Below are 12,724 nucleotides of genomic sequence, written 5' to 3'. Positions count from 1 at the left end.
CCCAGGAAGCCGGCAAACCAAAGCCTCCCCTTCCGTCATTGAAAACATTCACCAGAGTTTGTGTTCACGCTTTATTAAATACATCCCAGATGCAGGAGGCTGTTTATTCGTTCTCCTCGCTGCGCAGTCTGGCGTTTGGATTAGTGATCTTGATGGCAAGCTGAGCTGCTCTCTCCACGATGACCTTGCGGTTCTTAGAAGACACGTTGTGAGCAATCTCTGCGCAGTACGACCTGCGGGAAACAGACGGCGCGGCACGCCTCAGTGCAGCGCCCCGACGGCAGGGCGCGCAGGGGGCTGCGGCAGAGTACAGAAGCTTTCCTGGACAAGACAGGAATCACGGCCCGCATCCCGGTGCCCAGCTGTCCAGGCCTGAAGGCACGTGCTCAGCACCAGAACAGCTCAGCCCTCGTTTTCCTTCTCGCAAACAAAGAGTCACCGAGATCTTTTAATGACTACTTGTTACTTTGTGTTGGAGAAGTGCTACGAGTAGATGGCTGCAGTAGATTTAGGTTTGTGTCTTAACAGATGCAGAGCCACAGCTGGCTGCTATTTTACCAAACCAATGCTGTCAGCACCATTTTAACGTGGTGTTTTCACCAGAGGTGTGAACGTGCCAGCCCCGAGCAGCTTTCTGTACGCCTCCCGCCGGTGCCACAGCAGCACTAAGGAAACCGAGGCAGCCCATGTGTTCTGAGAGCTGCAACCCCCCAGGTCTCCCCTCACTGTGCTCCCCTCTGCCCCCTGCCCCCAGCACCGCTACGGGGTGGCAGCACACAGCCGCAGCTCGGGGCAGGGAACAAACCTGACAGCCGCGGACTTACTTGTTGCTCATCATGAGCACTTCCAGCTCCTTGACGTTGTGGACCAGGAATTTTCTGAATCCCGTGGGCAGCATGTGCTTCGTCTTCTTGTTGCTCCCATAACCGATGTTGGGCATCAGAATCTGACCCTTGAACCTCCTGCGAACTCTGTTATCGATACCTCTCGGTTTCCGCCAGTTGCGCTGAAGAAAGAGGAGAAAGAATTGATGCTCAGTCATGAAGCTAAATCAGTCTGAAAGTGCCCACATGGGAATGCCAGCTTTAGCCAAAACTGACCTCCGAAGAGGCCGATCCTACTGCACGACCCCTAGCGCCAATGCCCGGCCCTAATTCGTCACCAGCCCCCAAGGCAACCCCGGCTGGTTTCCCCGCAGTCATTCAACAAACGAAGTTCCAGCGAGCTTTTACCTTAATCTTGACATAGCGGTCCGACTGGTGGCGGATGAACTTCTTGGTCCTCTTCTTGACGATTTTGGGTTTCACGAGAGGCCTGAGGGCCGGCATGGTGCCTGGGACAGACGCAGCGGGCTGAGCACGGGCTCAGCGCGGAGGCGCCCCCCGCCCGCCCGCCGCGGCTGTCGCAGGCTCTCTTCCGCCCGCCGGGCACCGCGAGGCCCGCGAGGGAATGGGCGCGGCCCTGCCGTCGCTCTGCCTCCCGCTTCCGAGGCTGGAGGAGCACGGGGAGCTCCCCAGGTGCGATCCGGGGAGGTCGCGCCGCTCCCGCCCCCCTCGGCCCTCACATCCCCGCCCGGCCTCCCCCCGCCGGCGGCGCCCCGCGCCCCCCGAGCCCCGGCCCGCCGCCCCCCGGCCCCGCCGCGCCGCCCCCCGCCGAGGCCGCCGGGGAGCTCCCGGCCCCGCTGCCGGCCCCGCTGCGGGCGGGTGGCGGGGCGGGGGCCGCCCGGTGGGAGCAGCCGGCCGGCTGCAGGAGGCCCGGCGGGGCGGATGGCGGCGGATGGCGACGGCCGGGCCCTCACCGTCCGCGCGCTGCCGCCGTCCGCGGCCGGGCCCGCCGAGAGAGGGAGGCGGCGCCGCCGCGGGGCCTTATGGGGCGGGGGGCGGTCCTGGCAGGGCGACGCTGCGACGCGCGCGCACGGGGCGGGCACCGGGCCCTCGCGGGGCCGCGCAAAGCTCAGCGCCGCCGCCGGGCGGTGCCGCCGCGCGGGGTCCCTCCGGCGGAGACGCCCGAGGAGAGGGGCTCGGGGCCGCCCCGCGCCGCCTGCCCGCAGGTTACGAGGCTGCCAGGACCCGCCGGGAGCCCCTTCCGCCAGGCGCCGCGCTTCCGCCAGGCCCTTCCGGGCGGCTTCCGCCAGGCCCCCGGCTCGGCAGCGCCCCCTAGCGGCGCATGCGCGCGGCCGCGGCAGGAGCCCACCCCCACGGCGCCCCGCCCCCACCCACACGCCACGCCCCCCGGGGCCGCGCCCCCGGCCGGCACGCCGGAAGTGACGCAGGGCGCGGCTCCGCTTCCGGCTCAGGGCAGCCACGGTGGGACGGCGGCCGCACGGCCCCGGCTCCGTCCCGCGGCGCTGACAGACGGGGGGCGCTGGCACACGGGGTGGCTAAAACACGGGCGTTTATTGAAATCAAACAGCTGCTGAGCGCTTCCTTGGTGCAGGGGCTGCCGGGCGCCGCTCCACAACCGGGACCTGGCCGCGGGGCCCCGCCGGCGGTCAGCCCACGCCGAGCTGCTCGCGGTTCTCCCGGAGCCAGGCGTGGTACGTGGTCAGCTTGTGGTCCTGCGGCTGCACCTGCGGCACAACCACACGTCCTGAGCCCGCTCCTGCGGCGCCCCCCGCAGGTGTGCTGCCAGATGGAGCCCGGCGGGCCGCCAAACGCGGCCTGCAGGAGCTGCAGAAAGGCACCGTGACAGAGCAAAACGGTCCGGTCCTCCCCCTGCCCCCCACGGAGGCCGGCACCAACAGGATCCCGCACGGCAAAGCCCAGCGAGGACGCCTCAGGCACGGCAGGATCCTGCTGGCGCTAGGCGTAAGAACCCGACCCTGCACTGCGGCGCCTCACCCCCCCCGTAAGGAAGTAAGAAAACAGTAAAAATGGAGAATTACAGAAAAAATCAAGGTGACATCAGCCTTGACTTAAAGGCTCAGACTTGCGAAGGGCATACTTAGCGAATTCAACTAACTGAAGAAAAATTGCTCTCTGATTTTTCAATCCAAGCCAGTACATAGGCAGAAGTCCCACAAACAAGGCGGCAGACTCCCGCCACCTGCAGCACGTCTCAGCCCCAGCCCCGGCAGAACAGCAGCACCACGCACCTCTTCCCATTCGTTGACGCAGAAGATCCTGTAGGAGTCGTTTCCGTATTTTCCAATTCCGTGCAGCTCAATGGGGTACTTCCACTGCTTGGTCAGGTACTCATCTAGAACACACAGTCACAGACCTCACCGCGTGCAGACAGATCCTAGAAAGCAAGTCTAATCAAAACGGGATATTACCCCACGTCCATTTTGCAATATTTTAAATAAAAAACACGGCCAAGTTAACAGTCCGAGTTACTCAGTTAAGACCACACGATCACAGTTTTGCATACCTACAACCAACACACCCCAACGCTGCCTGAGCTAAGCCACCACCCACACTTGCCAAGGAAAAACACCACAAAGCACTGTTTGAAAATAATGCTAGTTTTCTCGCTAGTATGATTTAGAGCATTCCACAGACTTGTCCAGGAATATCTACCTGAAAATTTGATTATAGTCTTCGCTCTGAGCGCATAGAGGCCGAGAGGTTTCAACAGCTCTGACATCTCCTTCCAGTCCGCGGTCCTGGCTATTTCAGGAGAAGGGTACTTGTCAAGGAACTCCCAGAGCACAGGGATCGCCATTTTACCTAGCCAAAGAAATCGTCATCTCCTTTGATTATCAAGGTACACTTCCTGGAGTGAGCTTTTGCCGAGGCAGGAGACACATATTAAAGCTTGCTTTTTATATCAACACAAGCTCATAGGTATTTATTCTTGGGTTAATGCCACAAAAAATTGGCAGCTGTCCTGATCCTATGATAACACCACCCAGCATCTATACAACACAAAACTGCATTACCCCATTTACCTGACGTCTTATTGAGAAATATGGTTGCAATGAGCAGTTTCCACGGATCGTGGAAAAGTGTTTCTTGGACCAAGTTAAAAGGAGAACGTGGAGGAGTCCATTTCCTGAAGGCCTTCCTTCTAGGCGGGCTTGGAGCTGCGCGCAAAGGCAATAGAAGAAAATGTGTTGGGCAGTAAAGGATGGCATTACCTACTTAAAGGGAAATAATTTTAAAAATGAACTTGTGAAGCAGATTCACCAGTGGGGCACCACGTGCGGGTGACTCACGCACTCTCTTTTGCAAAACTGCGAGGGAACACGCGCTGTGCGCTGCAGCGCTGGCACAGGATCGGGGCTGCCCATCCGTGTCCCCGCGTGCCATACCACGTACGTTCCCCCCGAAGGGGCCCTCCATGGCCATCCCTCCACAGCTCTCCTCGCGCTCCTGTGCGAGTGCAGAGCAGCGGCCGCAGGGCTCCCCCATGACGGGCAGAGTACCCCCAGCGGGACGAGAACCTCCCCCGAGCCCACCCACGCCGACACCCCGCAGCCGCCGGGTGCCAGGGGGACGTCTGGCTGCGAGTACGGCCCCCCGGGGCCCAGAACGGGGCGAGAGCAGCACCAGGGCAGGAGGCAGAGCCGGGCTGGGCTGGCACTGCATGTGGCCAGCCTGAAACTGGAAACGTTTCCTGAAACACCGCTGCGTCCTGAGCCAGCCTATTCCTGCCTCCCCAACAGGATCGGTTTCCCTGAAGAACGCTGTACCTTCTTTACTGTATTTACTTGAGAAGTACGGACTTGTTTTCCTCCTCTCCACCTGTGTTCGTGGGACAGACCCTTCTGTAAAGAAGTAATACTTCAGCATTACAGCGGAAAAAGGAAAGCATCTATTTTGCTACCATGTCTCATAAAACATTTCCTTTTGGTTGTGACGGAAACGCGAGGATTTCACACGGGTGTACATTAGGTCAACGTGCTTCCGACTCCCCGCAGCACTCCCGTGTTGCAGCTGTACGAAAAGCCTTCTGACGATTAACGCCACTCTGCTGTGGCCTGGAAAGCCGGGCTCAATCTACAGCCAAGAATTAAATGTTGCCCGCTCCCTACCACGCCAGCCCAGGTGTAAGTGGCCTGCTTCAGGAAGCACACCGACCAACGGGGCAACGGCACTGCAGAGTCCGCGCAGGGGCGGGACGGCTACCGCGCCGTGCGGCTGAGGGGACCAGCAGAGTTTCCACTCTACGTTCAGCTACATGCCGTGGGGGAACGAAAGGGAAGCGAGACAGATGCAATGTCGAAGCAGCCCGACGTGACCCCAGACGCTTCCGTCCGGTTCAGGAGACCCCCGGCGGGACGGGAGAGCAACGTTCTGCTCCGAGACGCGTCCGCACCTTGCGGCACTGCCGAGAGGCTTCCCTCGTCGCCGGGCTGCGGGCCGTCAGCGACTCCCTCGGCGCCGGGCGTAAGGCCCCGGCTGCCCGCGTTCCCGTGGCCCGCCGCCTGCCCGGTTCCCAGGGCGCTGGGCTCCTCCTCAGGCCTCGCGGGGGGCGCTTCGCCAGGGCCCGGCCCCGCGCCCGGCCTCCTCCCACGAGTCGGGCGCCGCGCCCCTGCGCCCCGCGCGCCCCGAGCGCCCCGGGGCCGGCTCCCCGCCTCCTCGCGGCCCTCCGGGGTCCGGCCGCCTTCCGCCTCCTGCCCGCCGCGCGCCCCCCGCCGCCCCTCGCGGGGGCTGCCGGCCCGGCTCCTCTTGCGCCCGCCTCCGCCCGGCCCGGCTGCGGGGCCTCCGGGGCGGCCCCCCGCGGGCGCTGCCCCCCGCGGCTCGCCGCCGGCCTCGGCGCCCCGCGCCCCGCGGCCTCGCGCCGCCCCCCGCCGCCGGCCGCCCCCCGCCGCTCCCGCGCCGCTCCCGGCCGGCCCGCCCGCCGCGCGCCCTGACGTCACGCCGCCGCCCGGCGCCATGCGGGCCCCGCCCGCGCGCGGCGCCCAGGCCGCCTCCGGCACCGCGGTCACGCGGCCCCACCGGCGCGCGCCCGCCGCCCTCCCGCCCTCGCCGCGCGTGCGCGCTGCGGCCCGGCCCTCGGCTGCCCCCTGCCGCCGGGCGCCCCCTGCCGCCGGGCCTCGGTGCGCACGCGCGTTGCCAGGGCCGCGGGCGGCGGCGGCCCGGCCCGACCCAGCCCTACCCGGCCCGGCCCGGCCATGCGGGCCGCGCTGACCTGGCGCGACCAGGCCGAGCACTGGTGAGCGGCCCCGCGGTCACGGCCCCGGCCCCGGCCCGGGCAGCGCCGAGCCGAGCCGCCGGCCCGCTGCGGGGGTCTCTCCCGGTTCTCGTGACGGGACGCCGAAGGCCGCAGTTGGGGTGCTCTGTGCGCTGCCGCCTGCCGGCACGGAGAGCCACTTAATCCTGTTGTGTGTTTGTCTTTCCCGTAGCATTTATGACCTGGCGTTCAAGCCCGACGGGACCCAGCTGATAATTGCTGCTGGAAACAGGCTCCTGGTAGGGAAGCGGCTCCTGTCCTCCTCTCGTGCAGTTACAGCTGTACGAGTGTGATTTCTTTCACGTTAACTTAGGAATTTAAACCACCCCAAATCCTCTTATCTCTGGTAGTGCAGTCTGATATCTGCATATGTATTAGCGCAGGCTCGCTGTAAAGTGTTCTGAGGCTTTTTAACGTTTCTTACCCAGCTTTAGGCTCAATTTCCAAAAGTAATGGACTTGTGTTGCTCGTGTCGTCTTGTACTCTCGCGCTTCACAGAGCGGTTGGCGATCCGCTGACCTTCATCCAGAGTCTGCATGGTGGCGTGGCGTGCAGCGCTCTGCTCTCACAAGTGCCATGAGAATTTCTGTGAAACGCAAATTTATGTCCGTACTTTGAGAGCGGCTTCAAGTAGGGCTCCCATCAAGCTCCCTGGGTCAGTATGCCTGCCGCTTGCCCGTCAGCAAGAGCTGCTCACAGTCTCCTCCAAAGCTTTCCGACGGGATGGGTGTGAGAACTGCCCGGATGGCTGGATGGATTGCACAGCTACAGAGAGATAGTTGGAGCTGAAGGAAGGCAGGCTTCTTAATCTCCAGTACTCACAGAATGGTGCATTTAGTGATGGTCCTTTCCAGTAGCTTACTGTGTTTAAATATCTAATGTGAGGAAGGAAAGGGATGAAGCAAGGTGAACAGGCCAAACAACTTGTTTGGAAATTTCATTTGTGCGTGTGTTTTTCTAATGCTTAGTCTTCTTTCTTTCCAAATGTTGGAAGAGAAGCGTTACGATAAGGAAAGCTGCTTTTCCACTTTAAAATGCCTTGTTTTGTGTGAATTGTATTGCATGCAAAAAAACCAAACAGATACAGACTTGTTGGCCTTAGGTAATTTTGTGCCATAGTCCTCATTTGGAAGATTACTTTTTTTCTTCTTTCTGTTGTTTATACAGGTATATGATACTTCTGATGGAACCTTAATTCAACCTTTGAAGGGTCATAAGGACACGGTATACTGTGTGGCTTATGCTAAAGATGGTAAATACACCTTTTTTAGGATATCATTAGTTTGTTTTGTAAAGTGCGTAATAGCTCCCATTTCTTACTGCAAATTGATAAAGAATTCAGGGTTGTTCTAGTAACAGCGTTTTGAACACTTGTGCATGTGGTGTTTTGTTTTGTTTGTTTTTCATCGGGAGTTCGAAATGCCTCACAAATGCGATGTGCAGAAGGAACTACTGTATTTTTACCTGTACGGCTACCCGTTAATCCCGGAGCTGTAGTCCCCACCTCCCCTCCCGTTACACGTCGTGAGGTAATGTCAGGAGAAGGCTTGCCCTAGAGTTTCCTCTTTCTAGTACTCCACTTGCCTGGAATTTTTGTTCCAGTAGTTCCTCTCCCAAAGCTTCCCAATTTTCTGATCCTTCGTATGGTAGCATGCTCGGTACAGGTCATCTTACGCTTCTAGTTCGTTCATTGCTTCTGGTGCTCGTTCTGTGAGGAAGTACTGTGTGGGGGTTCAAAGGACGTACTCTCAAACACTAGTATTTAAGTTAGAGCCAATACCTTTGAAAATATATCACATTTCTCTTGACACTGGTAACAAATCTTCAACCTGTGACTGGCAGCGGTGGAAAGACCATCTCCTTGCTTGCATTACTGGGCTTTGACGAGGCAGTCTCCGAAGGAGTATCAAAATAAAGCCACTGGAATTCCACATAGAGAGGTGCAGCCGCATCAAGACACTTACAGTGTTAGGCCCGTTATTACTTGAGCCTTGTCCCGCTCAAGAACATCTTGCTCTCTCTTTGGTTGAATAATTGGAGTGCAAAGGATTCTTGTGTATGCGATTTAAATTATATTTAATTCCTAGGCAAACGTTTTGCGTCTGGCTCAGCTGATAAAAGCGTGATAATTTGGACTTCAAAGTTAGAAGGAATTCTGAAATACACGTAAGTGATGCCTTTCAATTCTCTGCGCGTCAAATACAGCCTTTGATTATGCCCTCTGCTGTCAAAGAGTAAGTGATGTGAGAGTTGGAAGAAGGTTAACTAAGGTCAGAGAACATGCCAGTGGCTAATGGGAGAGGGAAGAGGAAAAGAATAGTCAAAGTACCCGAATGAGGCAGGAAAGCAATTAAAGGCATTACAGAGGGTGGGAAGGCTTAGATTAATCTCTGAATTTAGAGAGCTGGCAAAGAACTAGGGAAACTTTGTAGGTTGAGATGAAATGAAACGGAATATAACTGATCTGTATAATAAACCAACTTAATACATAACTAGGTCAAAGACCAAACTAAAGGTAAGGTTTGGTACTTTTTCTCTCAGCGTACTTCCATATTTCTCTTGCTTTGTTTAATATGTCATCTCTTTTAAGCTACATCTTCAAATTCTGTTTCTGAATGTGTGTGTACAATTCTTACTAGTTATTGTACACGAGCTACTGCACTGGTTAGGAGCATAGAGTTTGGATATAGCCTTTAATCACATCTCACAAACCACCACCTACATACATTTTTAGGTGGTCTCGATGAAACGCAGTGAATCCTGCCATTTAGAGACAATTTTTTCAGGTTTTATTATTGATTTAGTTTACAGTAATTGCAGATTAATTTGATGTAATAGAAGCTGATCAAGTTATTTCTGCCATCTGGTGAGCCTTTCTGCTGTCTCGCTGAAAGTCAGAAGAAGGCATTTAAGAGTGATTTATTGAAATGCGATTGTAACTTCATTCTAGGCATAATGACTCTATACAGTGCGTTTCATACAATCCTCTTACTCATCAGTTGGCATCCTGCTCTTCCAGTGATTTTGGTATGTCTTCTCCTCACTTTTCCATTAAGTCACTGAATTCCATAAAAGTTGTGTAGCTAAGCTAACCACAGATATGTACGGCTCTTTCTATCCAGAAGAGATACGTTAGCTAAAGTTAAGTAACATTGGATTCTTAATTATATCACTTAAAATCAGTTGGAAAGGACTATATGTAGTGACATGTCCTAGAATAAAATGTACTACGTTACTGTGATTTTTCCAGAGAGACCCTTCCTTTATTAGATATTTCCCCCCTTTACTGATTATATAATGTGTATTTAAATGTCCTTCTAACAGTGATTGAGACTTTGATGCCTTTGAAGTCCAAACTGGGTTTTCTGACAATATTAGTTTCTAATTTGAAGACTGGTAAAAGCTTACCTATAATTTACTTTGGATTTTTGTTTGTTTTAATCAAGGTTTGTGGTCTCCTGAACAGAAGTCAGTCTCTAAACATAAAGCTAGCAGTAAGATTACTTGCTGTAGGTAAGTTTTAATAATTACCTGTGTCATTTAAGTTAGTTTCAGTACAAATGGCTCAAATAATATGCAAGCTTAAAGGAAAAAAGTTCAAGCAAAGTAGTTCAATGTCTGTCAAGACAGGCTCCTAGTATGAGAGGGGCTCTCCTAACTTGCTGAGTAGTAGCACTGCCTATTGTATGCTGCTCTGCCATTTTCATTATTAAAATATTTTAATAGTATTTAGAATGCTCCAGTAGAAATAAGACTAATACTCATCAAAGATGATTTGTTCTTTCTTGTGTTGTCTTCTCAGAGAGCAGCTTTTTTTGTTTGTTTGTTTCACTTTAAATAGTAAAGGGTCTGGGAGGTTTACCTGGTACTGTTAAAACCAAGTTCTTCAGAAAGTACCAGGGAGGTGCTCTGGTTTTGAGCTGGTGTCTTAATTTCTCTCTCCATCTGTTTAGCCAACTTGTGCAGTGACAGCACAGGGAAGTTGGAGGAAAGATAATTATACTTTTTTTGTAGAGCTGTTCATCTTCCGTGTTGTTGGTATTTGCAGAAGGTGATACTACTTTCGTGGGGAACCTGAAGCAAGGCTACATTAATTTGTGTGAAGTCATCCAGCTTACTGCAGTAGAGACAAGAATAGAAGCAGGTCTCCTCTAACCCAGCACCATGCAGTTTCAGTGTTCTAAATGTAGCTTTTAAAAGTCTGGTCTACTGTCAACGATCTCATTCTCAAAAATGTATGTGCTAATTAGCACGATAGAAATATTGCAAGCAGATGATATCTTTATTTTTTTTTCTGCTTTATTTGTGTGCGTAATAAAATGTTCTTGCTGTGAAGTGCATGCTGGTGCCATAAATGTGGATGTAGGTGCATAAACAAATTATAAAGATTACTGGCTATATCCCAGAACTCCCTTTTAGAAATACATTTCAGTCTATTGTCCCTATTTGAGTATGCTGTACCGTTTTACCTTCCTGATGCTTGTTTTTAGTAGTTTGCTCTTCTGTATGTGTATGTTTTATCAGCTGGACAAATGATGGCCAGTACCTTGCTCTGGGGATGTTCAATGGCATTGTCAGCATACGGAATAAAAATGGTGAAGAGAAAGTTAAAATAGAGCGTACAGGGGGTGTTTCATCTCCAATATGGTCAATTTGTTGGAATCCATCCAGGTAAATAATTTCACTCTTCCTGTTTTTTCATGCTGACTAGCTAATTCTTGATAGCAGATAGATCGATAGCAGAAAGGCTTGACTTTTAACCGTGCTGGAACAGATTAATGGCGAATATGTTACTTTTTATATTTTTTTGGTGATTATGTATTGGGGTTTGTCTTTGCCAGTGTTTAATTACATGGAAAAACTGGGAACAAATTCCGCTTAGGTGTCATAAACATATCTTTGTCTTTGTTGTTGGGTTTGTGTTTGGATTGGGGGAGGGAGGGGGAACCTGTTTACACTTCAATTCAGAGGCGATATTGTGACATATATGTGAATAAACTATTGCTATTGCAGTAGGTGGGAGAAATTTTGGAGTAGAGCAGATCAACAAGAGGAGTCAGATAACAGCCATGTAGAGGAGATACCAGAATTGAAATCCAGCCCTGGCAGTAGGCAGTGTAGTGAGACAAAAGTAGAAGACCACGAGGAAGAAGAGACCCCTATGGATTTCAACTTGTGAGTGAAATTACAAAGGAACAGACAGACAGACAGACAGATGTGTATCTGTGTTACCCGGAAGAGCAATTTACAAAAAGCAGCAAAGGCAAAGAGTATTTACGCAGGTTGCAAAACCGGGTATTCAGAAGTTAGGAAATCCTGGATTAGGAGTTGCAGGTATAATACTAATTTATTCTGCCAGTATGTGTTCATTGTGAGATACTTCTTAAGCACATGGTAGCATGTTGTTTTTTCTCACAAGCGCATACCTTGCTCGCTGAGCAAAGGGAAGGGGCTTACTGAACAGTTAGCTTTTCAGTAGTTTTTTTTTTCTTTTTTTTCAGCTTATGGTTAGAAGCATTATTTGCAGCAGAATGCTCAGATTTCCGTCTCCCTTCTTCCTAAGCAAGACTGTAGGGAAGGTGACTCTGACGTTTTGTTCCAAGTTGGACAGATCGTGTCAGAGTACCAAAATTAACAAATCTGATACTGAGCCCTTTCCTCAGTATGCTGCGGGTCTGGCAGGAAAAATTTCCTTTTCTGCCTTGCGTTCTCGTAGCTGTGGTTCAGTTTTGCTTAGCTGTATTGTTTTTGATGTTACGGTGACTTTATACTACTGTAGCTAAGATCAGAATCTGGGCCCAGATGCTTCATTTGTTTAAAGGACCACTAGTTTCACTGCACCTGCTACTTACATAGCAGAATCAAGCTTTTCAGTTATTCCTGTAAAGGAGACTGATTTTTCTTTTGTCTCTAAGCCGTCTTCCTCAGTTTTAAATGGCAAGATTTCTCTGCTGTACTTCCATCTGGTGGTTGTAGGTTTTTGTTAGTTTTTTGTTTGTTTTGAGTAATTTGAAATATATTCTGCTATCCTATTACTTGGTTCTGTTGCTCTAAGAAATTTACGAATAAGTTACTATAAAAATTACCATTAACTTTTTCTGTTGTTGTTAGAGATGAACGCAATGATACTTTAGCTGTAGCCGACTGGGGTCAAAAGCTTTCCTTTTATCAACTTAGTGGCAAACAGGTATGTTTTTGGAACGTGGTATGGTATTTCTGATTCTGCTTTGTGTACTGTAGACAAAGTGCTTGTATGTCAAGGCTTTATGAGCTACATTAAATGTTTTCTGTTCTCCAGGCCTGTAATGAATCTGTCATTCCCCACCACCTCACCCCCCCAAACCAGATTTTTCTCTAGCTCTTGCATCTCCTGTGGCAACTCAGCTACTGTCTTAAAATTCTTGTATTAATGCCTTTACAGCTTCTGTGACTTTTGGATGTAATTTAGAACTGCCTTTTGGAATATTAAGATAGACAGTGTTTCTAAGGTATTGAAAAGTTGTGCGTGGCTGGAGAGATGAGGAGAAAGGTCTTGGTGACAGCAGTTGCCGCTAAGAAAAAGATCCTTGCGTTTATTTTCACCCGTTATTGTTGTCTTGGGAAAATA

General features: G+C 52.3%; 3 protein-coding genes across 9 annotated transcripts in view; 1 reads left to right on the top strand and 2 right to left on the bottom strand.

Moving 5' to 3' along the window:
• Positions 1–57: 57 nt before the first annotated feature.
• RPL32 (ribosomal protein L32) lies at positions 58–1,834 on the bottom strand. Its single transcript, XM_080605554.1, has 4 exons — positions 1,799–1,834; positions 1,233–1,333; positions 825–1,006; positions 58–233 (listed from the first exon to the last, which is right to left on the bottom strand). The coding sequence occupies exons 2-4, from the start codon at positions 1,326–1,328 to the stop codon at positions 104–106; spliced, it is 408 nt and encodes a 135-aa protein (XP_080461680.1). The 5' UTR covers positions 1,329–1,333; positions 1,799–1,834; the 3' UTR covers positions 58–103.
• A 307-nt stretch (positions 1,835–2,141) lies between these two features.
• On the bottom strand, positions 2,142–5,836 carry MBD4 (methyl-CpG binding domain 4, DNA glycosylase). 3 transcript variants are annotated; one of them, XM_080605545.1, is made up of 6 exons: positions 5,260–5,836; positions 4,634–4,708; positions 3,890–4,024; positions 3,519–3,668; positions 3,095–3,198; positions 2,142–2,669 (listed from the first exon to the last, which is right to left on the bottom strand). In XM_080605545.1, the coding sequence occupies exons 1-6, from the start codon at positions 5,819–5,821 to the stop codon at positions 2,157–2,159; spliced, it is 1,539 nt and encodes a 512-aa protein (XP_080461671.1). In that variant the 5' UTR covers positions 5,822–5,836; the 3' UTR covers positions 2,142–2,156. The 3 variants fall into 3 exon arrangements, with proteins under 3 accessions (XP_080461671.1, XP_080461672.1, XP_080461673.1); XM_080605546.1 differs by having other exon boundaries at positions 2,147–2,669; positions 3,519–3,608; XM_080605547.1 differs by having other exon boundaries at positions 2,378–2,569.
• A 113-nt stretch (positions 5,837–5,949) lies between these two features.
• IFT122 (intraflagellar transport 122) overlaps positions 5,950–12,724 on the top strand; it is a 32,489-nt gene continuing 25,714 nt past the window's right edge. For 2 of the 5 annotated variants that reach the window (XR_013955332.1, XM_080605539.1), the window contains exons 1-9: positions 5,950–6,099; positions 6,290–6,356; positions 7,285–7,369; positions 8,205–8,283; positions 9,068–9,144; positions 9,564–9,630; positions 10,642–10,788; positions 11,131–11,292; positions 12,229–12,304. Coding sequence is in view for 4 of the 5 variants with exons in the window: in XM_080605539.1 (XP_080461665.1) it covers positions 6,059–6,099; positions 6,290–6,356; positions 7,285–7,369; positions 8,205–8,283; positions 9,068–9,144; positions 9,564–9,630; positions 10,642–10,788; positions 11,131–11,292; positions 12,229–12,304 (801 nt within the window). In the remaining variant the exon portion in view is untranslated. Of the gene's footprint in view, positions 6,100–6,289; positions 6,357–7,284; positions 7,370–8,204; positions 8,284–9,067; positions 9,145–9,563; positions 9,631–10,641; positions 10,789–11,130; positions 11,293–12,228; positions 12,305–12,724 lie in introns of those variants that run through there. The other 3 variants (XM_080605538.1, XM_080605540.1, XM_080605541.1) reach the window with 3 other exon arrangements.

Source organism: Anser brachyrhynchus, assembly GCF_964034855.1.
Source record: "Anser brachyrhynchus genome assembly, chromosome: 10".
In the NCBI taxonomy this organism is placed as follows: domain Eukaryota; kingdom Metazoa; phylum Chordata; class Aves; order Anseriformes; family Anatidae; genus Anser; species Anser brachyrhynchus.
This window is presented reverse-complemented; position numbering and strand designations above follow the sequence as displayed.

What these genes read in the sequence shown, in the direction of transcription:
- RPL32 (XM_080605554.1), bottom strand. Translation starts at nt 1,328, where the DNA reads ATGCCGGCCCTCAGGCCTCTCGTGAAACCCAAAATCGTCAAGAAGAGG. An exon ending in ACCGCTATGTCAAGATTAAG is followed by an intron (nt 1,007 to 1,232) that starts GTAAAAGCTCGC and finishes CTCTTTCTTCAG; the next exon opens with CGCAACTGGCGGAAACCGAG. An exon ending in GTGCTCATGATGAGCAACAA is followed by an intron (nt 234 to 824) that starts GTAAGTCCGCGG and finishes TGTTTCCCGCAG; the next exon opens with GTCGTACTGCGCAGAGATTG.
- MBD4 (XM_080605545.1), bottom strand. Translation starts at nt 5,821, where the DNA reads ATGGCGCCGGGCGGCGGCGTGACGTCAGGGCGCGCGGCGGGCGGGCCG. An exon ending in AAGTAAATACAGTAAAGAAG is followed by an intron (nt 4,025 to 4,633) that starts GTACAGCGTTCT and finishes CTTTGCGCGCAG; the next exon opens with CTCCAAGCCCGCCTAGAAGG. An exon ending in ATTTCTCAATAAGACGTCAG is followed by an intron (nt 3,669 to 3,889) that starts GTAAATGGGGTA and finishes TTCTTTGGCTAG; the next exon opens with GTAAAATGGCGATCCCTGTG.